Genomic DNA, 24,077 nt, shown 5'->3' with positions numbered 1-24,077 from the left:
CGCCCGAACCGGGGCGCCGTGACCCCCCCTCCACGGACCGGGCGGCCGTGACAGCCAGCCTACGCCGTCCCGGCCCAGGGGGTCCTGGTCCCTGGGGTCCCAGCTCTCGGGGTCCCAGCCCTCGGGGTCCCAGATGTTGGGGTCTCTCCCTGGGCTCCAGCCCCTCGGGGTCCAAGCTGTCGAGGTCCCAGCACTCGGGGTCCCAGCCCCTTGGGTCTCACGAGTGCAGGACACCCACGGGGCCACTCATGCCCCATGTCCTTGGAGGGTCCTCGTGCCTGAAGTGATCCCCCCTAGCAAAGGGGCCGGCAGCAGCTCCTCCAGACCCAAGCCCGTCCCTCGCAGGTGCCCGACACGTCCCTGACAAGTGCTACCAGGCACGTGTCCCCCAGGGCCAGGGCAAAGCCCTGGGGGATGCGGAAGTCACTTCCTTCCCCTTTCCCCAAATAGCTGCTATGCAAAGGGCAGGTGGCCCCACCAGCGCACGGCAGAGTGCCGGGATGGCCAGGAGCGTGGCACTGCTCCTCTGGGGTGAGTGCCCGGGCATGGGCCTCGGGGCTGGGCAGGGGGCCTGATGCCACAGGGATGGGCGCCTAGACCCCTCCCACACTTTGGGGAGCAGTGAGTTGAAGCAGAGCCCAGTGGCACTGGCCGGCCCATGGGGAGGGAGTGCCGGGTGGCTGTGGGGTCCCCTGAGGTCCCAAACGCCAGCAGAGCCAGCACACGGGGTTGTACCCCCCAGCATGCCTGGGGCCATGGGGCTGGGGCAGCTGTGGGGACGGGGCTGTGGGGACAGGGTTGAGGGGACAGGCATCACAGGGATAGGAATATGGGGACTGGTGTCACAGGGCTGGGACGGCTGTGGGGATGGGGACACGGGGGCGGGGCTTGTGGGGATGGGGATGTGGGGATGGGGACATGGGGAATGGGGCTGTGGGGACAGGCACCACAGTGATAGGGATGTGGGGACTGGTGTCATGGGGCTGGGGTGGCTGTGGTGGCTGTGGTGGTGGGCACATGGGGATGGGGCTGTGGGGGCAGAGCTGTAATGATGGGGACATGGGGACAAGCACCGTGCAGATGGGGCCATGTGCCACAGGGGTGGGACCATGGGGACGGGGCCATAGGGATGGGGCCATGAGGACGGGTGCTGTGGGGCTGGCGGAAGTGTCCCCATGCTCTGCGCCAGCCCGGGGTGGCTGTGCTGCCCAGACACAGTGCGTGGGCGGCTCTGACGCAGCCGTGTCCCCTGGGCTCTCCCAGCTGTCCTGGGAACCATCCCCACACCCTTTCCCACGGGTGCCGGTGTCCCCACAGGGGCAGCTTGGGGACAGCCCCTGCACCCCTTCCCCTGGGTGCTGGTGTCCCCGTGGCAGCAGCCCCCACCCAGCACCTCTCCCCTTCCTTCCAGCCCAAGCCCTCGGCCTCACTGGTGAGTCCTTGTTGCTGGTCCCCAACCCTGCTGTCCCCAGACACCGTCGGTGGCCCCAGCAGACTGGTGTCCCCTGTCACCTCGCAGGTGCCCAGCCCAGCCAGCTCACGCTGGACCCCCCCTGGACACCAGTGTTCCTGCCAGACAAGGTGACACTGACCTGCCAGGGCTCCAGCGCACCCGGCCCCACCGACTGGTATGTCAATGAGCAGTTCTGGCAGCAGGCAAGATCCAACCACATCCACATCACCAGAGACCTACCCGGGAGCTACAGACTGCAGTGCCGCAGCCCTGGTGCTGGGCTCAGCCCCTCCATCACCTTGGGCTTCTCAAATGGTGAGGGGTGGCATGGGTGCCCTTGCCCTGGCACCTGTGGGTGCCACAAGGGCTCTGGGTGGGCTCTCTTTCTCAGCCTCTCGCCCCTTGTGTGACAGGACCCCATCCTGTACACACTGGCTGCATCTCCTGCGCGTCACTGGGTGCATCCCCACGCACACCAGTGCATCCTTGTGCACACCGGTGCATCCCCATGCAATGGGAGCCCACCGGCTGAATCCCTGTGCACCAGCCGCCCCCGCCCTCTCTTGCAGACTGGCTGGCGCTGCAGGTGCCGGCGCGGGTGCTGCTGGAGGGGGACACGCTGCCGCTGCGCTGCCGGGGCTGGAAGGACATGCATATCGCCCAGGTGCGGTTCTTCCATGAGAGGGAGGCGCTGGGGGGGCCCCCCCGGGGGACCGAGCTGCTCCTGCCCTCCCTGCAGCTGCACCACAGCGGGCGCTACCACTGCCAGGCCACCGTGGGCCACGTCTTCCCACAGTGGCAGGAATCGGCACTGGTGATGGTGGCAGTGCAAGGTGAGCACCCCCTCCCCGACACCCACCTGGCGGGGTGCAGCCCCCCTTCCCCAGTGGGCTCGGGGTCACCGCTCCCCCCCGGCTCCCTCCCAGAGCTCTTCACGGTGCCGGTGCTGCGCCTGGAGGGCCCGGCCGAGCCCCGCGAGGGAACCCCCGTGTCCCTGGGCTGCCTCAGCCACCTCAGCCCCCTGCGGCCCCTCACCCGCCTCCAGCACCTATTCTACCAGGATGACATGGTGGTGGGGGGGCCCCAGGGCTCCCCCCAGCTCCAGCTGCCGGCCGTGGGGCTGTCCCACTCGGGGAACTACTCCTGCGAAGTGCGGACAGAGACGGCCAGCGTGCGGAAACGCAGCACCCCGGTCACCGTCACGGTGCGCAGTGAGTGTGCAGGAGGGATGGGGGCGTACCGGGGTCCTGCAGCCATCTCCGGGTCCCCACATCCCCAGGTCCTCCCACCCCTGCCTGCCTCCCCCCATCCCTCCCCACATTCCCACATGGGGGGGATCCCCACATCCCTCCCCAGGTCCCTCCCTAGGATCCCTTCATGCCTCCTTAGGTCCCCCCATTCCTTCCCAGGTCCCTCCCCAGGTCCCCACATCCCCCCCAGGGTCCTTCCATTCATTTCCAAGTCCCCCCATCCCTGCCTGGGTCCCCCTCATTTCTCCCTGGGGTCCCCCCATCCCTCCCAGGTCCCTCCATACCTCCCTGGGGTTGCCCAATCCTTCCCTGTTGTCCCTCCGTGTTGCCCAGGTCCCTCCATCCCTCCTCTGGTCCCCCTTCCCTGCCTGGGTCCCTCCATCTCTCCCTGGGGTCCCCTCCATCCCTCTCCAAGTCCCCCCCCCCCCTTCCCTAGGTCCCCCATCCCTGCCCATCTCCTCCCCGCAGGGGTCCCTGTCTCGGGGGTGTCCCTGGTGGCACAGCCCCCCGGGGGGCAGGTGGTGGAGGGAGACCGCCTGGTGCTGAGCTGCTCGGTGGCCGAGGGGACGGGGCCCCTCTCCTTCTCCTGGCACCGGCAGGGCTCAGCTGTGCCACTGGCCACGGGCCCCTACTACACACTCCGCACTGTGCGGCACCAGGACAGCGGCCGCTACCACTGCACGGCCACCAACGGTGGCACGGTGGCCGACAGCCCACCGCTGTGGGTCACTGTCCTGGGTGAGCAGGACCCTCTGGCTTCGGGTGCCCCCCACCCACGGTGTCACCTCATCCCGCCACTGGTCTGACCCCAGCACCGTCTTTCTGCCTGGCAGTGCCGGTGGCTGGTGCCACCATCACGATGGCGAGGATGGAGCCGGTGGTGCCGGCGGGCGAGAATCTCAACCTGAGCTGTTCCGTGCGGGTGGGCACCGCGCCGGTGACCTTCACCTGGCTGCGGGACGGGCAGGAGCTGGACTCGGGGCCCGTCCTGTCCCTGGGGACTGTGGGGCCAGCACACGCTGGGACCTACCAGTGCCTGGCCACCAACCGCCTCGGCACCCACCGCATCTTCCGGGCACGCAGCCTGGCGCTGGCCCTCTCGGTGACGCAGCCGAGACAGGGAGGGCGGCAGCAGGGCACAGGTGGGGGCTACACTCATCTGCTCCCCCCCCGGCCCCCCATGGGTGTCCAGCTCCCCAGGGTCAGGGCTGACCTGGGCTTGTCCTTGCTCTAACCCCAGCCATGGCCGTGGGGCTCAGCGTGTCCCTCCTGCTCCTGCTCACTGCTGCCATGGGCTGGTACCTCCGGCGCCGGTGCCGTGCAGGTGGGTCACCCACACTGGGGGCCTGGGGACCGGGTCTGTGGGCCCAGGTGGGGTAAAAGCCCCCTACACTGGCTAGGGGGTGGGCAATGGGGCTGCACCCTGCATCCCTCATCTTGGCTAGGGCTGAGCCCCCAGCGCCCTTGGCTTGGGGTCCTGGGCAGGTCTTGGGGGCCCTCCCTGCTTGCAGCTCATGTACCCCCATCTCAACTGGGTATGCGGGGCTGAGTCCCTGGTACCGCCAGGTTGGGGTCCTGGAGGGTCTTGGGGGCTGTTGTCTCCTTCCTGGGCATGCAGGGCTGAGCCCCATGGTCCTTGGCTTGGGGTCCAGGGGGTCTTGGGGTGCCTTGGGTGGTCTTCCTGCTTGCAGCCCACATCTCCCTGTCTCATCTGGGGGTCTGGTACCCCCAGGTGAAACTCATCAAAGTCCCTGGTACCACCAGCTCGGGGTCCTGGGGTCCTCCCTCCCTCCTGGGCATGCACGGCCAAGCCCTGGGGTCCTTCGTTTGGGGTCCCGGGGAGTCTCAGGGGTCCCAGGGGTCCCTCGCTGCTGTGACTCCCGGGACCCCAGGGCTGCTCACACACCCCCTTGCCTTGCAGCTGCTGGGAAGAGCTGGAGCAGGTGAGCGGGGGGGGGGGGGGGGGGTCCAGCCATGAAGCCCCTTTCCCCGGGGCTGGGACAGCAGGTTACCCCCCGTCCCGTCCCGGTCTGCCCCCACCCCAGGCACCCCATTGTCCCCGCAGGGACACCATGGTCCCTCAGGAGCCCGAGGGTCGCCAGCCAGAGCCCACAGCCCACCCCGGGGAGCCGGAGGATGGGGAGGTGCTGTACACCCGTGTCGTGGTCACCGAGCGGGACGGGGGTGAGTACGGCGGGTGGGGGACGCGCCGCCCACGCGTGTCACCGCCCCCAGCCCGGGTCCCCGAACCGGTTTCTCTTCCAGGCACCTCCCCGTCTCGCTCCCCCCGGGGCTCCCCCCGCTTCGCACCCCCGCGGGAGCCGCCCGTTACCTACGCTGTGCTGCCGGGTGCCCACGCGCGGCTGCGGCTCCCGAGCGACACCTACGAGAACATACCGTGACACCACGAGGCACTGGGGGGGGGGGACGGACGACGACGACGATGACCGGGGGGACCGGGGACTGCGCTTGTGCACACTGGTGTCCGTGTGTCCCCCGGGCAAACCCCCGGACGCACAACCCACGGCTCCCGGGGGGCGGCGGCTCCTCTGCCCAGGGCCCGATCAGATCCGCAGAGCCCAGCCCCGGCAGGGGGGGTCCCGAGTGGCGGGGTCCTGCATGGGGCTACATAGGGCACCCCATGCTCCCCATTCCCCCTCCCAGTACCCTCAGGTGCTCCCCATTCCCCCTCCCAGTGCTCCCCACTCATCCTTCCAGTGCCCTGTGGGGGTCCCCAGTCCTCCCCAATGCTCCCAGCACCCCCTGCCTCCCTCTTCCTCCCACGCCCCCCCCCCCCCCCCCCGGGAAGCCCCAGCCCCCCCCCCCCCCGGCACAGGGGTGCCAGGCTCTGGCTGCATCTCGGGGAAGGTGCTAGGGCACCCCTTGAGAGGTCTGGGGGGGTCGCCCCAACCAGGGGTCTGGGGGTGGCCGGGGGGGGGGCACAGGAGCCACTTCCATAGTATCAGCCCCAAAATGCAGCTTCTTCATTAAATGTGTAAATGGTGTTTTTCTCCCCTGCGAATATTTCCTCCACCCAGAAACATGCGGCAGCTGCCACCAGGAGCCAATGCCACCATCCCCAGCCCCATGGGTGTCTGTCCCCAGCCCCATGGTGTCCCTGTCCCCACAAGCTCCAACCCCATCAGATGGTGCCACTGTCCCCAGCAGGAGATGGTGCTACTGTCCCTGTCCCTAGTGGATGCCCAGCCCTGTTGACAGCCAGGGCCATCGTCCCTGTCCCCACGCCATGTCCAGCCCCACCAGGAGCCAGTGCCATTGTCACCCCAGGCTCTTGCCCCGCCATTACAGAAACCCTCCTGCCCTGTTTGTGCATGGTGCTCCTTTACTGTGGGGTGGATGGCAGCAGAAGCGGGGGGCAGCACCACGCAGCCCAGGCAGCTTCAGCCCCTCCAGGCTCAGGGGGTCCCGGCACCGCGGTGGCATTCAGGCTGCACCTGTGCCTGGCTGAAGGCAGTTTGGCACCAAAACCAGCCGCTTCCAGGGGGGAAAAGCTCCAGTTCTCCATCGCAGTCCCAGGAGGGGGGGACCAGGGGGCCATGTGGGGTCCCCAGCTGCTGGGGACTGACAGGAGGACAAGGCGCGGCTGCGGCATGGCAGCAGGACGGGGTCAGGAGTGTTTGATCTGGAGCGTTTCGTACATCTCCTGGCCCTCACCGCTGAGCCCCTGCGTGGGAGAGGGGGTTACAGGATGCCTGTCCCCACCCCAACTGCCACCCCCCCTTCAGACTGTCACCCCACTGTGGGAGCTTCCCTCCCAAGATGTGCCCCAGGGAAGGGCCCCGGGGAGCTATGGGCTGTTGTGGGGGGGCTGCACCCAGGGTGGGTGCTCCCCCAAGGGGGGGGTGATGGGGGGGACAGGACATCCCCCCAAGTTACAGCACCCATAGGATACAGCACCTGCAGGGTGGGGCATCCCCACAGAATGGAGCACCCATAGAACGGTGCACCCAGTGGGATACAGGCACCCCAGGGGACAGGGTACCCCCCCAGGGACAGCAGCTGTGGGTAGGGACCCCTTGGGATGCATCACCCCCAGGCAGACTTACGGTGTAGATGGCTTCTTCCTTCTGCTGCAGGAAAGTGAAAGAGAAAGAGTTGGGGAGGGGGAACACACACAAAAACGCCTGCCCCCACCACCCCCTTGCACCCCTCCCTTCACTCCCTGGGGAAGTGGGGGGAAGTCATGAGGTTTCCTGGATTTCTTCCCCCCAATCCAGGAGCACCAGAGCCCCCCGTACTTCCCCTTCGCTTTCCCCTTCCACGGCTACAACACTGACTGGGGTGGGCACTGGCTGGGGGAGCCTGTCCCTCCCGGGGTACCCCAGCCCCAAACCTCCCCAGTTCTGGCCGCCCTTTGCTGCCAGCACCGTTACCTCCTTGACGGCTCCCTGCCGCGACACTCGATGAGCCAGGAACTGCAGGGGGACAAGGGGGTTGCCCAAAAGGAAAAAAAAAAAAAAAAAAAAGTAGTAAGAGCCAGAAGCCCCTGCACAGGTGTGGAAGCCTTGGGGCACTTGCTGTCACCTCCCTGGGGGTCGTCCCCAAAAAATGGGCCTGACAGGTGGCCACAGACCAGATCCTAGCACTCACCTTGAGGCGGCAATAAAGGACGGTGAGGACGATGCCATAGAGGAAGAGGATGGCGTCCAGGATGTAGCAAAGCTCTGGCTCCATCAGGGCCTCTGGGGAGGATGGAGGGAGGGGGGTGGGAGGGGGTCCCCAGGTCAGCATTGCTGTGGGACAGATCCTGCACCTGTCCTGGCTGCCAACAGCTTGGCTCTGCTGCCTCCAAGCATCACCCCTTTCCACACACTGGTGACAGCAGGGGGTCACAGGGTGTGCCAATGTCCCCTTGGATGGTGTTGGAGAGCCCCAGAGCCCACCAGAACTCACCCTGGGGTGCCCCTCCATGCCACAAGCACCCGGGGGGACTTCAACGGATCCTGGCTCGCCCCAAAGGATGAGGACGCCGTTGAAGGAGCCAGCCTGACAGCCGTGCGCCCACCCAGCTGCTCCCCATCCCCACGGGACCCCCATCCCCACCTGCCGGCCGGGTCCACAGCAGCAGCAGGGCAGCAGCGAGCAGCAGGTGGGCACCCATCCCTCCACGTGGCCCCGAGCAGGGTCCGGTGGCCTGGGGCTATCGTGCCGGAGTCAGCGACCACAGAGCCAGCGCCTTCCTGCCGGCTTGCGCCGCCCCCACTTCGCTTCCCCCCTCCTCCAGCACCCACTGTGCTGGGGAACCGGCCGGCACAGCCGTCCTCTCTTCCTGCAAAGGGCGGTGGGGATGTTGCTCAAGGGCCAGGCAAGCTGTCCCCAAGCGTCATCCGTCCTTCCCATGCCTGGCCCGCCCCAGCCCTCATGGCACCACAGCTCCCCGGCCCCGCTGTGGTCACCTGGGGGGGCTGCAGGAGCACCCACCAGCTCCGGGCGGATGAAAGCTGTCAGGGAAAGCCGGCAGGCTGCAGGCGCTGGCAGCACCCAAACCTGGGGTGTTGGAAGTGAAACCCCTGGGGGGTGTCTCCAGGCTACCCCCGGCCAGGGAAGGCTGTAACCATGGGAAGGGGAAGTTCTCGACCACAAGCCTCATGTGGGAAAGGGAGGAAGAGCGGGGCTTCACCAGGTTTCAGCTGGAGAAGGGCTGACGTGAGGACAGAGATGTGGCGCTGGGCAGGCAGGACCCGGTTTAGTCTTTATTTGACTCAGATGAGGAAGGGGGCGCGGTTGGGGGGGGGCCGGGGGACCCCCCTACCCAGAGCAGCGCACACAGCAGGAGACGGGCACAGCGGGGCCAGCCAGGGCTGCCACCTCACCGATCCACTTCCCCAAAGACGATGTCTTGCGTGCCTGGGGGAGGGAGAGAGGGGTTAGGGCATGATCAGCCCCCTGGAACAAGGAAGGAGCCCCCTGATAGCTGCGGGAGCCCCCAGCCCCAAGAAGGAACATACCGATGATGGCCACGACGTCCGCCAGCATGTGGCCCTGTGACATCCGATCCAGACCAGCCTGAAGCAGAACACAGGGACCCCCATCAGCCCACAGTCCCACCTCCAGAGTACCCCCGAGCACCCATCACCCTGGCCCCAGGCCTGCCGAGGTGGGAGGGGGATGGCTCTGCCTCCCAGGTTTGCACAACGGCAGAGCGGCCAAGCGGGGCCCAGCCCAGCTCACTGCTTCCAGAGCGGGTGCCATGCTGGCAGCAGGGCCCACTGCCCCCCCTCCCTGCAACTGGGGGCAGGCAGGGGAGGGGATGCTGCCCCTGCCAGCACAGCATGGCAGGGAGGAGTGGGGGAAGTGGTCAGTTATCAGCAGAGAACAAAACCGGCTGTAGTGGCAGAGGCATGAGAGGCAAGTTCAGGTCCCAGAGGGACCCCAGGGGACATGCAGGTGGTGGCCCATAGACCCCTGCTCCAGCCCACCATGTTGGGGAGCCCAGCACAGAGAAAGGGAAAGAAAGCTCATCCCAGGCTGCGCTTGTCCCCTCCAGCCCAAATCCCACCCTCGCCACGGGCCCCAGCACGGCAATGCCACCGGCCGCCCCAGCCTCCCCTACCAGGTGAGCGAATCCAGGTGCCTTGATCTTGCAGCGGTAGGGGCGGCTACTGCCGTCCGAGACAAGGTACACGCCGAATTCGCCCTGCAAGGATGTGGGGACAGGGTTGGTGACACTGGCAGGAGGCTGAGGTTCTGTCTCCCAGCCACAGCATCCAGCCCTCAAACACCAGTCTGGTGCGACAGCAGAGTCCTGGGGACAGGACAGCCCACCCAGCCAGTGACAGGAGCACCACGATGTCCCCAAGAGTGTCACAGGGGAGCCAGGACACCCTTCACCGTGCCAGAGCCCACTTCCCCCATAACACCATGAGAAGTGGCACCTTGGGGGCCTCGATGGCTGTGTAGGTGGCTCCGGGGGGCACCTGGTAGCCCTCCGTGTAGAGCTTGAAGTGATGGATCAGTGACTCCATGGAGGTCTGCGGAGAGAGGAGGGCGCCATCACCGAGGATGTGTGGCCGGGTGTGGGCAAAAAACGCTGCCCATCTCCTGCCTGTGCCTCATCGGCTGGTGATAGGGAGCAAAGCATGGGAACCAGGGTGGTAGCTGCGTTCACATGGCCACTGGCCATAACAAGCACGTGGGATGAAGAGGAAGGGCAGCTTCCAGGTCTCCTCTGTGACAGCCCCTGCCTTCACCAGGGTGGTTTTTCGGCCCAGCTGGGCTGGGCCTGGCAGAGCCGGGGAAGGGAGAGCCCCTCCCACAGCACAGGGCTGGACCACCGCAGGGCTCAGGAGCGGCTTCAGCTGGCAACAAACCTGCCCCTGGTGCAAAGCTGTTCTTCCTGCCCACACGCTGCCAGTCCAGGCAGGGACAGTACACAGGAGGCCAGGCAGTCCCCAGCTGAGCTGGGGGACAGATGCGGCACCAGATAACACCAGCAAAATCCTCAGCACAAGCATCTGACACGCCAAACCACATTTCCTGCTCGCCAGCGCCGACGTGCAGCCTGCAGCAAGGCCTGGTGGGGGAAGGAAGCGCGTTTACCTTCATCTCTGCCCGCTTCGGAGGGGAGATTTTGGCGTCATCTACTTTGATCTCCCCCTCAGGCATCTTGTTGAGGCACTGGAGGATGATACGGAGGGACTGTCGCATCTCTTCCACGCGGCACAGGTATCTGTGGGACCCCCAAGCCGCTCAGCTCAGGGCCTGCGCCCTGTGTGGTGGGCACCCCATGGGGAAGCCACAGGCTCACCACAGGCCCACGGAGAAGGTGTGACCCTGCCGAGGCCTCCCATAGCCCCCAGAAGAGCCGGCATGTGATGTACCTGTCGTAGCAGTCGCCCCGAGAGCCGATGGGGACGTCGAACTCCACCTGGTCATAGACGTCGTAAGGCTGGGTCTTGCGCAGATCCCAGTGGATCCCTGAGCCCCGGAGCATCACCCCACTGGGTGGAGGGAGGTGGGTGAGCAGCCCACCCAAAGCAGAGGCCCCAGCCCACGCCAGCTCCAGGCTCTCCCCGTGCCCCGAAGCAGACCCTGACACAGGGGAAAGCAGCCATGCATCCCCCGCCTGTGCACACCCCACAGCCCTGAGCAGCGGCCACAGGAGGATGGCTTGGGGACATCACGAGTGTACAGCCAGGCAGGACATGGTGTCACAGCTCCTGCCACGCTGTGGCCACCGGATAGCACTGCCCTGACGGTCAGCAGTGTCATCGGTCCCCAAAACGGCTCCGGGCTGAGAGCTTTGGACTCAACCCCAATCCTTCTGGGAGAGACAACACAGGTGGGCAGTGGCAGGAGGCTGAGCCCCCCACCCAGGTGTCCCCGGGAGCCACCGGACCCACCTGAACCCGTAGTTGAGAGCCTCCTCCGCTGTTATCACCCCAATGTCGACTGTGCGGTTCTTCCAGATGCGGTTGTTTGTGAGCATCTGCGAGCAGCAGGGCATTAGTCACCTGTTCCCCACACCAGCTGCCTCTTCCCGATTACGCACCCTCTTTCCTGACCCGTGTCACCTTGTCACCACTGCTGCAGGAGAAATAACCCTGTGCTGGCTGTGCCCAGGGGATAGGCAACGCGAGACCCCAGCCCTCAGGGTGCTGGGAAATGGGGACTGTCCCTCTCTCCCAGGTTTTGAGCAGAAGCCTGGCTCCCATCCTGCCTCACCTCCTCCACCTCGTCTATCCGCATGGAAAAATTCTTCACGAACTCATAGATGTCATCCATCAGTCCCAGGGGCAGGTCCTGCACGGGTGGGGGAGAGAGGTGAGCCCATGCACGGCCAGTGGCACTGGGGACGCGGGCAGGGAGACACCAGAGGGGCCATCACCCATGCAGGGACACCCCGCACATCCCTGCCAGACCGGAGGGGCTCTGCAGGGAGCTGGGGCACGACACAGCTGCCCTTACCTGGTGCACCCCACCGGGGCGGATGTAGGCAGCGTGCATCCGTGCCCCCGAGACCCGCTCGTAGAACTCGAACATCTGCAGGGACAGAGGAGAGCCCACTGCTCCACGGCACGGCCCCGTGGGCAGCACCGAGCCCCAAATCTGACCCCCCGGTACGGCCGCACTGCCCTTTACCTTTTCTCTCTCCTCAAACATCCAGAAGAAGGGGGTCATGGCCCCAATGTCCAGCGCATGTGTGGTCACAGCCATGATGTGATTGAGCAGCCGGGTTATCTCCGCGAAGAGAACTGGGGGCAGAAGGGGCACAGGGGGGTGAGCACCTCTGGCCCTGTGCCCCCCCTGCAGAGGGGGAACGGGGGCTGAGCCCCCAGAAAGCTGAGAGCTACGAGCCCTCAGCAGGACAGGCAGAAGTACCTGCTTCTGGGACGGGAGCTGGAGCCCCCGCAGAAAAGGTACGGGGATGCATGGGGACACCCTCACCTCGGATCCACTGAGCCCGCAGAGGCGGGCGGATGTTGAGCAGCTTCTCCACGGCCAGGGAATAGGCCTGCTCATTGCACATCATGGACACGTAGTCGAGACGGTCGAAGTAGGGCAGTGCCTGCCGAAAGAAATGGCCTTGAGCACTGGCTGCTGGCACCTACAGCTGGGCAGCAAAGACCCGGGACCACTGGGAGTGCTTGGAGGCTTCACCGCAGCCAGGGAGCACCGGGACACAGCCCCCAGGCACAGCATGCTCAGGGAGCATCAAGCACAACAGCAGCCATGAAAGCAGCCCAGAAGCTACAGCCCTGGGCTGGAGCGGACACATGGACGGCTCTGCCTTGGGATAAGGCTTGGAGGAAGGCAAACAATGTCCCTCTGCGAGAGTTTTCCAGCTCACAGATGCAGTGAGGGCCCTAATCCTGCACCCTTGGCACACAACAGCTGAGAACCATCTCTGCCGCGCAGCTGTCACAGTGCTGCCTCAAGCCGCAGTGGCCAGACAAGGCAGCGCTCCCCCCAAGACCTGGGCTATTTCAAGCTCCATTTCTCCCACTGGCACAAACGTTAAACCCGATCAGGACAATAAATCAGCAGGGTTTGTTTACAAACACTGCTGCAAACCCTGACAGGCAAATAAATCCCCTCCCAGTGCACCGAGGAGGCTGCTGATGTATCTGATCAGACAGCTGCACACAGATGGACACCAACAGCCACTCATGTCCTAGTTTCCTCACCCCAAAAGGACACCCCTCACTCTCTCCACAGACAGACACCAGCACCCAGGATGGGGAAGCACTGGGAGCCTGCTGTGCCTTACCTGGAGGTACGTCTTGTACTCGATGAGCTTCTCGGTGCCCCGGTGCAAGAGGCCAACATGGGGGTCACACTTCTTCACCGTCTCCCCGCTCAGCTCCATGACCAGCCGCAGGACCCCATGGGCAGCCGGGTGCTGGGGTCCAAAGTTTATGGTCAAACTGGAGACCTTTTTGTGAGCCACAGGGTCCTTGTCTGCTCGGGGGAGGAAAGAGGAGAGTTGGGCAGGGAGGAACATCCACCCCCAAAAGCGCTGCTGCCTCGAGCGCCCTCGGCCTTTCCTGGCAGCACGGACACGCAGAGCGGACGCTGGACAGATGTCCAAGCCGAGCTCAGTGCTTGGCCGGACATCAGGAACTTGGTGTCCCAACTGCAAGCTCCTGTCTCGGCCCAACGCAAGACCCCTGGGACAAGTCCAAGGGCCTCCCGGGAGGCTCAGCCTGGGCTGGCCACTCTTCCCAGAGCACAGGGAGCCAGACGGCTTCCCGATGCTGCATGGCACCATACACCTACACCCCCTGAGACCTAGGCACCCACGGGACACTCAGGACAACAAGGCAGCCCTGAGCATCCAGTGAGCCCCAGTCTGGCCCCGGGCACCCACCAAGCAGCAGCCCTGCATATCCAGGGGCCCAGGATATGTACAGCAGACCTCCACAGCACCCACTGGGCCCTTGCTCCAGCCATGGGTACTTCCCCTGAGTCCCAGGCCCCAGTGGGCATTCAATGAGCCCCAGACTGACCCAGGGCAGCCCCTGGCCCCTGTGACCCCAAAGCTGACATCCACCAAGCCCACACAAGGTCCCGAGTGCCTCCTGGACAGCCCTGAGCACCCACAAGGAGTCCAACTGGCTCTGGAGCCCACTGAGCATCCCCCAATGTCCCCCAACACCCCCTCAGGGCTCCCTCGGAGCCTTGGGGCCCCTCCAGGGCCCACCCAGGGCACCTGACACCCCCCCCCCAGGGCCTCAAGATCCCTTTCAGGGCCCGCCCAAGGGCCTCAGGGCCCCTCCATGCCCCCCTCCAAGGGCCTCAGGGCAACCCCCAGGGCCCCGACTCACCCCCTCCAGGGACCACCAAGAGCACCTGACAGCCCCCCAGGGCCTCGGCCTCCCTCCTCAGGGGCCTCCCCAGGGCCTCGGGGCTACTCCAGGGCCCCCGACACCTTCCCAGAGCCTCGGCCGCCCCCCTCCAGGGCTCCTCTGGAGCCTCCCCCGCCCCGGCCGCTGAAGTCTCCCCACCGCCCCTCACCGTTCCAGGGCGGCGGCACCCACTTCTCCGTCTCCTTGCTCGGGTACATGACGGCACCGGCGAACTGCTGGGCCCACTCCACATCGGGCTGCCACTGCCGCGCCGTCCTGCAGGACGGGACGGGGCCAGAACGGGCCGTGACGGGGGGGTTCCAGGCCCCACCGGCCCCGGCCCCGGCCTCCCACCGCCGCCCCCCGGCCCCGTCTCCCGTCCCGGTTCCCCACCGCTCTCACCGGGCCGGGGCCAGCCCCAGCCGCGCCGCCGCCGCCGCCCGCAGCCCCGAAGGTGCCCTCAGCCTCCCCAGCGCCCGCAGCGCCGCCATCTTGCCCTTGGCACTGCGCATGCGCGCCCCTGCCCTCACCGCCGCGAAGGGGGCGGGGCCGGGCGCCATGCTTGGGGAGGGCAGGCGAAGCCCTGCCGCGCCGCCATATTGACCGTGGGCAGCTCCGCCGCCATCTTTACTAAGGGAAACAGCCGGGAAATGGCCGCTGGGGCCGGTGCCATCTTTGTGCCGGGCAGAGGCCGGCGGCGGGATGGGGAGTCCCGTGGGGATGGACACGGGGACGGAGGGGACAGGGATGGGGACGGAGGGGAGAGGGATGGGGACAAGGATGGGGACAGAGGGGAGAGGGGACAGAGGGGACAGAGATGGGGACAAGGATGAGGACAGAGGGGACAGGGACAGAGGGGACAGAGTGATGGGGACAGAGGGGACAGGGTGAGCAGGATGCGCATGGTTAAGGAGGAGTGGGGTGTCCTGGCGTGATGGCAGGGGGACACATGTCCCCAGGCCTCCCTGCTTGGGGACCACTGCAGCCGGAGGTGGCCCCTGTCCCCTCCTGTGACACCCCCGGTGTCCCCATGTGGGTGCTGGGGGGGACGACGGGTACCAGGGTGCCATGTGGGTGGTGGGGCTGGGGGGGGTGACCAAAATTGTCCTGTGTCCGCTCTGGCCAAGCTGCACCCCCAGCCCCGCCCTTGGGGAGTTCCCTGGCTCCGGCATCTGGGTTTGCCCCCCCTCCTGGGGGACACGGGGATCATCCTGCTGTGCCAGGACCCTCCACATCCCCTGCCCCCCCCCCCCCCCCATGTCCTCACAACTGCGGGGTCATGGCGGCTCCCGCAGCCTTGCCCTGCGTCACCCGTCCCCAGTGACGCCAGCAGCCGCCCGGCCCCCACGTCACGGCTGTTCCTGACCCGGCGTGAGTCACGGTGGCCGTGCGAGCTGATGCTGTCCAGATGTTGGCTGCTGGCAACCCCTCCTCCCGGCACAGGGCCACCCTGCTGGGGCTGGATCTGGCCACAGGCCAGGAGGCTGAGCCAGGAGGAGCCCCCCGTGCTAAGCCCCTGCCAGCACCCAAGGGTGCCCCACGGCCCAGACCCCAGACCTGTGTGGGATGCTGGAGCTGGGAGATACTGGAGCTGGGGAACACTGGAGTTGGGGGGATGCTGAAGCCAGCAGATGCCAGAGGTGTCGGATGTTGCTCATGGCAGATGCCAGAGGAGGCTGATGTCGGCCAGAGCAGATGTCAGATCCTAGGGATGCCGGCTGTGCCGGATGCCAGAGCCAGCAGATGCCGCAGCCCATGGGATGCCGGCTCTGGAGGATGCTGACTGTGGCAGATGCTGCGGCCCAGCGGATGCCGCATGTGCCGGCTGCCGGCCACGGCAGGTGCCCAGGCCATGGTGGGCTCTGTGCCCTGCTGGCGGCACCGCTCCTGGGCACGGGTGGGTGCCAGGCAGGTGCTGTCCCAGCCAGGCCCGGCTGTGGTGCTGGTGGGGTCCCATGGGTGCAGCCGAGCACCGCTGCGGTGCCGGTACAGAGGCCCTTTGTGCAACGGCGCCGGGTGCCGCCGGCTCCCTTTGTGCAGGGCCGCGTCACCCTGTTGTTCTCCTGGGGACGGCGGGGATGGCACTGGCACCAGCACCCGCACGGCAGCACCCAGTGCCACACAGGGCACCCCCAGACAGGGGTTGCTGGGGGGTGATGGGGCAGGAAGGGTGGCTGGGCCCAGCCCCCCATTCCGAGAAAGGAGGAAGCAGGATGCAGCCCATGTCCTGCCTGGCCGGGCTGGGGGCCAGGAGGTGACTCGGGGTGTGTGACACAGCGGGTGGCCCTGCTGGGAAGTGCGGACACAGGGAGGGGATGGAGGGGCTGAGGCTGGATGGGCTGGGATGAAGGGAACAGGGAGGGGTGAGGAGGAGGAGGAAGGATGAAGGAGACAGGCAGGGATGGGGATGGAGCAGTGGGGTATTAGGGGGCAGAGGGTGCTGCAGGGTGGGGGAGCACCCCGGGGTGCCCCCAACCCTGTGCTCACCCCGGGCACACCACGGTCACCCCCGGCAGACGCCCACACCAACCCCGGGCTCCACCATCCCAGCAAGGGGGGTCCCGGTGAGGGGATCCCAGTGCAGGGGTCCTGGCGAGGGGGTCCTGGTGAGATGATCCCGGTGCAGGGGTCCCAGCGAGGGGGTCCCAGTGTGGGGGTCCTGGTGAGGTTGTCCCAGCAAGGGGGTCCCGGTGAGGGGATCCCGGTGCAGGGGTCTGGGCGAGGGGCTCTCAGCGAGGGGATGCTGGTGCGGGGGTCCTGGCGAGGGGATCCCGGTGCGGGTGTCCCAGCGAAGAGGTCCCAGCGAGGGGATGCTGTGCGGGGGTCCCAGCGGGGGGATTTTGGTGCAGGAGTCTGGGTGAGGGTGTCCCGGCGAGGGGATGTTGGTGCGGGGGTCGCGGCAAGGGGATCCCGGTGCGGGGCATCCCCCGGCCCGGCCCTGCTCCCGGGGGACCCGGCTCTGCCTTCCCGGAACAGCCCGGGGGGGCCGGGGCCACCCCCCCGCCGCCGGGGCAGCCCCGCTCCGCCCCGCCCGCCCGGGGCCGCCTCTCCCCCCCGTTAAAAGACGCGGGCAGAGCCGGCGGGACCCGCTGTAGCCTCCCGCTGTCGCGGTGTCGCGGTGGTGTCGCGGTGCCCGGGCCATGCGCCGCGCGCTCCTGGCGCTCCTGGTCGCTGCTGTCGCCGCCGCCGGGGCCGCCCCCGGTCCCGCCTGTCCCGTCACGGCACCAGACGAAGCCGGGACACGGTCCCGCGTGGGGCCGGCCCCGAGGAGAGCCAAGGTACGGCCGGACCGGGACACGGCGGACCGGGATGGGCTGGGACCGGGACGGGGCGGGGTGGACCGGGATGGGCTGGGATGGGCTGGGACAAGGACGGACAAAGATGGACCGGGATGGACGGGGACATACCAGACCGGGGTCGACCGGGCCGGGCCGGGATGGGCCGGGACAAGGATGGACAAGGATGGATGGGGACACACTGGACCAGGACAGGACGCGACTGACCGGGATGGGCTGGGACCGGGATACACCGGACCGAGATGGGCTGGGCCAGGGGCGGGCCGGGTCGGCCTTCCCCTCCGTCTCCCGGGGCACCGCCGGGACCCGCCCCGAGGGGGCGACCGGGGCGGCAGGCGGCCGGGACCCTGTGGGGTGAGGGTGGGGGGGGGAACAGGGGACGGGGGGGGGCGCTGGTACCGAGCCCACAGACACCGGGGTGCACTGGGCAGGGATGTGCACGGTGCTGGGGGGCACCGGCAGGGATGTGCACGGTGCTGGAGGGCACCGGGTGGGTAGGGGGTGCTGGGGGGCACCGGCATGCCAGTCCCCTGCCCCAGCGCCCCGCTTCCCCGCAGCGCTTCGCCTCGGTGCCGCGGTACGTGGAGATGCTGGTGGTGGCGGACGAGTCAATGGCCCAGTTCCATGGCGCCGGGCTCCGGCGGTACCTGCTGACGGTGCTGGCGGCGGCCGCCCGGTCCTTTCGGCACAGCAGCCTGGGCAACGCGGTGGAGCTGCGGGTGACGCGGCTGGTGGTGCTGGGCCAGGGCACCCCCGGGCCCCCCACCACCCCCAACGCTGCCCAGATGCTCCGCAACTTCTGCCAGTGGCAGAAGGGGCTCAATGTCCCCGATGAGGACAGTCCCCTCCACTTTGACACCGCCATCCTCTTCACGCGGCAGGTGCGTGTGGGGTGACAGCTGGGAGGGTGCTGGGGGGCTTCGGGAGTGCTGCAGGGCTGTTTGGGGTCCCTGTAGGGTGGTTGGGAGCTGGCAGGGTCCCTGGGTGTCCCCCAAGGTGTTTGGGTGCTGGCCGAGCCCCTGGTGTGTCCACAGGTTTCAGGGCTGGTGGGGTCTCTGTGGCTCATCCCAGGGAGTTTGGGTGCTGGCCGGGTTTGGAGGTGTCCCTGAGACCCCCCCACACACACACCCTGCCTGCCACCAGGACCTGTGTGGGGCAGCCACCTGTGACACACTGGGCATGGCCGATGTGGGCACCATCTGTGACCCCGAGCGGAGCTGTGCCATCGTGGAGGACGACGGGCTGCAGTCGGCATTCACGGCCGCACACGAGCTGGGTGAGCAGCGGGAGCCCACGGGGCGGGGGGGGGGGGGGGGCGCTGCCACCCGTGATTCCCCCTAGGGCTAACACCACCATCCCCCCGGCACAGGCCACATCTTCAACATGCTGCATGACACCTCCCAGCCCTGCCGGGAGCTGAACAGCCGCTCTGGAGCCACCCGCCGCGTGATGGCTCCTGTCCTCTCCTCGCTGGAGCCTGGTGAGATGTGGTCCCCATGCAGCGCCCACTTCATCACCGACTTCTTGGACAATGGCCATGGTATGACCCAGCACAGGTGGTCGCAGTGCAGGGGGTCCCAATACCCTCAGGGACCCCTGGTGCAGTGGTGCCGTGTCCCCGCAGGTCAATGCCTGCTGGACAAGCCTTCGGAGTGGCTGCAGCTGCCCTCGGTGCTGCCAGGCAGCATCTACCCAGTGCTGCGGCAATGCCAGCTTGCCTTTGGGCCTGACTCGCGGCACTGCGGTGACCTGCAGCCGCCCTGTGCCTCGCTGTGGTGCACCGGCCGTGTCAGCGGCCGCTCCGTCTGCCAGACAAAGCACTTCCCCTGGGCTGACGGCACTCCGTGTGCGCCGGGCAAAGTCTGCATGGATGGGCTCTGTGTCGGCATCAGCCACATGCAGAAGCTCACTGTGAGTCCCAGTGGGGCAGCGTGGGGTGGGTGGCGGGGTGGGCACTCACCTGCCAGTACCGGGGTTTGACCCCCCCATTACGTTTTCTGGCTGCAGACACCTGTGGATGGCGGCTGGGGACCCTGGGGACCATGGGGTAGGTGCTCACGGACCTGCGGTGGTGGCGTCCAGCTCTCCCACCGCAACTGCACCGCACCAGCACCTCGCCACGGTGGCCAGTACTGTGAGGGCAAGCGCACCCGCTTCCAGTCCTGCAACGTGGAGGAGTGTCCTGGCAGCACCCGTGAGTGGGGCTGGTGGGGGTGGGGAAGAGCAGGGTTATCACCGGTCCCCAGCATGGGCTGTGGGGGTGGCTGGGGGCTGCCGCCAGTGCTGACTGTGCGCCACTGCTGTCGGCAGCCCTCACCTTCCGGGAGGAGCAATGTGCCACCTACAACCATCGCCCCGACCTCGTCAGGGGGCTCCCGGCCCCCCAGGACTGGGTGCCACGCTACAGCGGCGTCCCCGAACGGGACCAGTGCAAGCTGACCTGCCAGTCCCAAACCCTGGGCTACTACCACGTGCTGCAGCCGAGGGTGAGTGTCCCCCCACCCACCGGGCGCCCCGGGGTGCCTCCAGCAGGTGCTGAGACTGTGCTGTGCCGCAGGTGGCTGACGGGACACCCTGCTCCCCTGAGAGCACAGGGGTGTGTGTGCAGGGTCGCTGCATCCCCGCTGGTTGTGACCGCGTCATTGGCTCCAAGAAGAAGTTTGATAAATGCATGACGTGCGGCGGTGACGGCTCTGGCTGCACCAAGGTCTACGGCTCCTTCACCAAACCCCAGTAAGCACCTCAGTGGTGGTGGGGGGGTGGGGGAGATGCCACCTGTGGGCTGCCATCATCGCCCCCCCTCCAACCCCGCTGTGCCCCGCAGCTACGGCTACAACGACGTGGTGACCATCCCAGCGGGTGCCACGCACCTCCTGGTCCGGCAGATCTCAGCGGCGGGCAGCGAGGACATCTTCCTGGCACTGCGGCGGCCGGCCGGTGGCTCCCTGCTCAATGGCGGCTACGTCCTGGTGCCCTCCCCGACTGATGTGGTGCTGGCAGGCGGCGTGACCCTGCGCTACAGCGGTGCCATAGCAGCCACCGAGATGCTGACAGGCCGGGGGCCGCTGCGCGAACCCCTGGTGCTGCAGGTGCTGGTGGTGGACGAGCAGCACCCACCGCGCTTGAAATACAGCTTCTTTGTGCCCCAGGCACAGAGACGCCCGTCGGCAGCCTGGGAGAAGCAGAAAGCCGAGATCCTGGAGATCCTCAGGCGCCGCCAGCGACACAAGTAGCGGCATGAGCCTGGCTGGGACGTGGCTCTGCCAGAGTGATCCCCACAGCCACTGCAGCGCCTATTTATTTGGTTATTTATTGCCCACCAGGAGCGGGGGCACCGTCCATGGGATGGCATTGGGCAGCCCCTCAGCAAAGCCCTGGCGGGCTCATGCCATGCACGGGACCAGCCCCAGTGCAGGTAACCACATCTACCTCAGCCCCTCCATGGGCAGAGTGGGGTGACCCCCTGGGCAGGCCCCAGGGCCGCCCCCTCCCCAGCTGCAGCCCCCCCCGCCAGCACAGCCACCCAGCTGTAATTTATTGCAGTGCCATTATTTAAAGCTATTTATGGAGCCAGCTAGCGTGGTGTGTGGTGATCAGCATGGTGGTGCCAGGCACCGCAACGTCCCTCAGGCGCAGCTGCATTAACTCTCCGTTACTGCTCCCAGCGCAGTCCCAGCATCTTTCCCCGGCGTCCTTCCCCCCCCCCCAGGGTGCCACCAGCGCTCCCCAAGAACAGGCCACCACCAGCCTCGCTCAGAACGGGACTTCATTGGGTGCCTCCTCCCGGCCGTGCGCAGCCCCCCAGGGTGGCCAGAGGTCTGTACCCATCTCTCGAAATGGCAGCCAGAGCTGCAGGCACACGGGGCCCAGCTATGCTGCCAGCCTGCTCCGAGACATCCTGGGGTGGAGAATCCTGCCCCGCTGCACCCCAGGGACAGCGGGGCCAGGCACCCACTCTGCTGGAGAGCCCCAGGAGCTCACTGCTGCACTGGCTTGGTGCTGCTGGGTAGATGCCCTGGCTTTGGGAGCAACCGATTCACCCCCAGGTGGGCAGAGGGCTCATGTGGCCAGGCATGGAGGCAGTGAAGCTCAGTCACGGCTTCGCATCCCGGCATGAAGCTGTCATCAGTGTGTTTCCAGCATCCTCTTGCGTGGCGAGTGCAGGGAGCTCAGACGTAGCGGCTGGGCAGGGGGCTGTACATGGGACCCGTGCCTGGGGGGGTGCTGCAGCTCCAGGGGAAGAGCCAGCAGAGCACGAAACCTGGCCAGAGGGAAGGGGAGAGGCATGAGCCGTGCTGGGATCCCTGGCCCGAGCCCCACAAACCTCCCCGGCCCCACGCACCTCGCCCGAACACCTCCCGCAGCAGCACCAGTTTGGGTTTCAGGGAACGTGGCCCCTCCCGGTTCACCTCCTTCAACCCCCGATTGCGGAGCTGCTCCAGGGGCGTCTTGTCCGTGATGATCGACACAACCTGGGGGTGACGGGTTTGTCACTGCCAGCACACAGCCACCCCCGCTCATGCCGGTGCACCCCCCCATTCCCAGCTTGTGCCTGTGCTCCCAGCCACCACCTCTGCCTCACTAACCTGATCATAAAACACGACGGTGACGAAAGCCCCGAAGAAGAGGGACTCCAGCAGCAGGGTGATGCAGTGAGCCCTGGGAAGGCAGCTGTGGGTCAGAGTGGGGCCAGGGGCCGGAGTCGATGTGGGGCAGCCCAGACCCCATACCTGCTGCGCCCAGGGCAGGCCCAGGGTCCTGACACGGCGCCGCCACCCTGGCCCTCCCCTCCTGTTGCAAGCTCCTCCACAGAGGAGGGAGACAGGACCCCTGCGCTACCCCCACTCACAAATGGACACGGTTGTTGGCAATGTCTCCTCCTGCTGCCATCCCTGCTGGGCTCCTGCCCGCTGGTCCCAGCCAGGCGGCCAGCACCAGCCCTGCAGCGTAGAGACTAGCCAGCCCTGGCACAGAGCAAGCAGTGAGTGTGCGGGCAGCAAGCACCCTCCCCGACCGACATCACATCCCCCCAGAGCTGCCTGCTGCCATGGGGCTGGGTACCCCGACAGCCCCCTGGGAGCCCCCAGCCTCACCAGGCCATCCCCAGGAGTGGGTGGGTGTTACCCAGCCCTGCACCCACCCCATCACCCACCTCCTGCCCACAAGAAGCCCCAGGAGTGGGGCTGCCCCACAGGGAATGGGGACCCCCGCACGAGCACTCACCGGCGTAGAAGAGGAACTGTATGAAGTATTTCTGGTTTAACTCCCCGACGCAGTTGTTGATCCTACGGATGGATAGACAGATGGGTGACAGGTGTCTTGCTGTCCCCGGTCCCCTCTCGGAGCACTCTCCGGTGCGTGGGGACTGGAATGAGCCGTGGCAGAGCCTCTCGTGCCCCGGCGCGGGGCCGTGCGGGAGGTGCCTACCAGGGGCAGTGGTGGTCCATGCGGCGCACGCAGCGGTGGCAGATGCGGCAGTGGTGGGCACGAGGGGGTCGGTATGCCTCGCAGCGGTCGCACACCGTCCAGTCCTCCTGGCTCTGCCGGGATGGTGCTCAGCGGGGACCGGATGCCAGGGTCGCTCCCGGCTGAGCGGGGCCGCAGCACAGCCCCTCACCCCCATCTCGCCCCACTGGACCCCCCGGCTGCCCCCTCGGCTCCCCGGCCTCACCCGCTCGGGCTTCCGCGGGGCCCCGCTGCGCAGGTCAGAGAAGTCGATGGCGGTGTCGGGGAGGGGAACCACGCCTGGGGAGCGGCGGGGGGGGGGGGTAAGGTGAGCACCCCCCTCGCCGGGACGCAACGGCGCAGCCACCCCCGCAGCTGGGCGGGGGGCCGAACAGCCGCTCCCCCCGCGGTACCCAGACGGTGCAACGGGGGATGCCCGGCCCCGGGGCTCCGCGGGGATCTGGGGCGGGGCGGGGGGGGCCGGTCGGGGGCGGGCGCTCACCGGGGTCGGCGAGGACGGCGCGGGCGTGGCAGGCCAGCAGCAGCAGGACGATGAGGTTGAAGGCGGCAGCGTGGAAAGGGCACCAGGGGCTGCGGGGAGGAAGGGGTGCGGGGTCAGGGCAGCACCGCGGGGCCGGTGCCCGGGGACCCCGCGGAGACGGGGACGCCACCGGCCCAGCAGCCCGGGGGAACCCCACACACCCGGGGGGGAACCCCGGGGCCGCGGGGAGGGGACACGCGCCGCCGCCCCCGAGGGCCCCCCCCGGTTCCCGGTGGCACCTGCCGCGCAGGGCGGGCTGCGGCAGGACGTGGGCCAGCACGGCGTAGCCCACGCCGAGGTAGGTGAGCAGCGGGCAGAGGGCGCCGCACGGGTCCCGCCCGCACCGCCCGGCCGCCGCCGCCGCCGCCATGACGCCCCCGCCGCCGCGCCCCTTCCGGCTCGCGCGCCGCTCCCAATCGAAGCGCGCTCCGGCCGTGACGTAATAGCAGGGGCGGGACCAACACGCGGAAGGGGGTGCAGTGGCTTGCGCGGTTGCCGCGGCAACGGAGCGGGGGAGGAGCGTTATGTGGACACGCCCCTTTGGGCGGTCCACGAGGAGCCCCGCCCCCTGCCGCCGGCTCGGGCTCCCCCGGGTCCCGCCGCTCGTCACCCCGCCGGCGCCCTGGGATCCCGCAGCCCACCCCGGGGCCCGCCTCCTCTCCCGGCCACTCGCCCGGGCTCCCCCTGTCCCCCCCAGCACCCCGAGGTGCCCTCCGCCCACTCCCCTCAAGGCCCGTGGGACCGCGTCCCCCTTTGCCACCCCCAGCCGGGACCCGCGGGTCC

At 67.7% G+C, this 24,077-nt stretch overlaps 5 protein-coding genes across 10 annotated transcripts; 2 read left to right on the top strand and 3 right to left on the bottom strand.

The window, feature by feature from the left end:
• The first annotated feature begins 449 nt into the window (after positions 1-449).
• On the top strand, positions 450-5,832 carry LOC115345600 (Fc receptor-like protein 2). Of its 4 annotated transcripts, none has more exons than XM_041125889.1 (10): positions 450-531; positions 1,412-1,432; positions 1,520-1,768; positions 2,023-2,286; positions 2,380-2,664; positions 3,172-3,441; positions 3,537-3,845; positions 3,944-4,027; positions 4,625-4,646; positions 4,769-5,832. In XM_041125889.1, exons 1-10 carry the CDS (start codon positions 456-458, stop codon positions 5,103-5,105), a joined length of 1,917 nt encoding a protein of 638 aa, XP_040981823.1. In that variant the 5' UTR covers positions 450-455; the 3' UTR covers positions 5,106-5,832. The 4 variants fall into 4 exon arrangements, with proteins under 4 accessions (XP_040981823.1, XP_040981822.1, XP_040981820.1 ...); XM_041125888.1 differs by having other exon boundaries at positions 2,023-2,664; positions 4,769-4,887; positions 4,969-5,832; XM_041125886.1 differs by having other exon boundaries at positions 2,023-2,664.
• Positions 5,833-6,028: 196 nt separating this feature from the next.
• On the bottom strand, positions 6,029-8,296 carry FCER1G (Fc fragment of IgE receptor Ig). 2 transcript variants are annotated; one of them, XM_030024676.2, is made up of 5 exons: positions 7,768-8,296; positions 7,315-7,406; positions 7,098-7,139; positions 6,771-6,794; positions 6,029-6,388 (listed from the first exon to the last, which is right to left on the bottom strand). In XM_030024676.2, exons 1-5 carry the CDS (start codon positions 7,823-7,825, stop codon positions 6,332-6,334), a joined length of 273 nt encoding a protein of 90 aa, XP_029880536.1. In that variant the 5' UTR covers positions 7,826-8,296; the 3' UTR covers positions 6,029-6,331. The 2 variants fall into 2 exon arrangements, with proteins under 2 accessions (XP_029880536.1, XP_029880537.1); XM_030024677.2 differs by having other exon boundaries at positions 6,771-6,791.
• A 108-nt stretch (positions 8,297-8,404) lies between these two features.
• NDUFS2 (NADH:ubiquinone oxidoreductase core subunit S2) lies at positions 8,405-14,587 on the bottom strand. The gene is made up of 14 exons (XM_030024670.2): positions 14,415-14,587; positions 14,182-14,288; positions 12,935-13,125; positions 12,112-12,232; positions 11,806-11,918; positions 11,632-11,706; positions 11,389-11,466; positions 11,067-11,152; positions 10,545-10,664; positions 10,264-10,393; positions 9,600-9,695; positions 9,278-9,361; positions 8,673-8,730; positions 8,405-8,571 (listed from the first exon to the last, which is right to left on the bottom strand). The coding sequence occupies exons 1-14, from the start codon at positions 14,570-14,572 to the stop codon at positions 8,534-8,536; spliced, it is 1,455 nt and encodes a 484-aa protein (XP_029880530.2). The 5' UTR covers positions 14,573-14,587; the 3' UTR covers positions 8,405-8,533.
• Positions 14,588-17,010: 2,423 nt separating this feature from the next.
• Positions 17,011-20,881, top strand: ADAMTS4 (ADAM metallopeptidase with thrombospondin type 1 motif 4). Its single transcript, XM_030024667.1, has 9 exons — positions 17,011-17,290; positions 17,866-18,189; positions 18,452-18,584; positions 18,678-18,848; positions 18,933-19,219; positions 19,316-19,502; positions 19,619-19,794; positions 19,866-20,041; positions 20,133-20,881. The coding sequence occupies exons 1-9, from the start codon at positions 17,153-17,155 to the stop codon at positions 20,539-20,541; spliced, it is 2,001 nt and encodes a 666-aa protein (XP_029880527.1). The 5' UTR covers positions 17,011-17,152; the 3' UTR covers positions 20,542-20,881.
• Positions 20,882-21,057: 176 nt separating this feature from the next.
• On the bottom strand, positions 21,058-23,953 carry LOC115345598 (palmitoyltransferase ZDHHC3-like). Of its 2 annotated transcripts, XM_030024674.2 has the most exons (9): positions 23,534-23,948; positions 23,256-23,344; positions 22,980-23,053; positions 22,736-22,848; positions 22,532-22,593; positions 22,158-22,272; positions 21,895-21,967; positions 21,651-21,780; positions 21,058-21,569 (listed from the first exon to the last, which is right to left on the bottom strand). In XM_030024674.2, exons 1-9 carry the CDS (start codon positions 23,662-23,664, stop codon positions 21,478-21,480), a joined length of 879 nt encoding a protein of 292 aa, XP_029880534.1. In that variant the 5' UTR covers positions 23,665-23,948; the 3' UTR covers positions 21,058-21,477. The 2 variants fall into 2 exon arrangements, with proteins under 2 accessions (XP_029880534.1, XP_029880535.1); XM_030024675.2 differs by lacking the exons at positions 21,895-21,967; positions 22,158-22,272 and having other exon boundaries at positions 23,534-23,953.
• Positions 23,954-24,077: the final 124 nt, after the last annotated feature.

This window comes from Aquila chrysaetos, chromosome 9 (genome assembly GCF_900496995.4).
Source record: "Aquila chrysaetos chrysaetos chromosome 9, bAquChr1.4, whole genome shotgun sequence".
NCBI classification, from domain to species: Eukaryota; Metazoa; Chordata; class Aves; order Accipitriformes; family Accipitridae; genus Aquila; species Aquila chrysaetos.
This window is presented reverse-complemented; position numbering and strand designations above follow the sequence as displayed.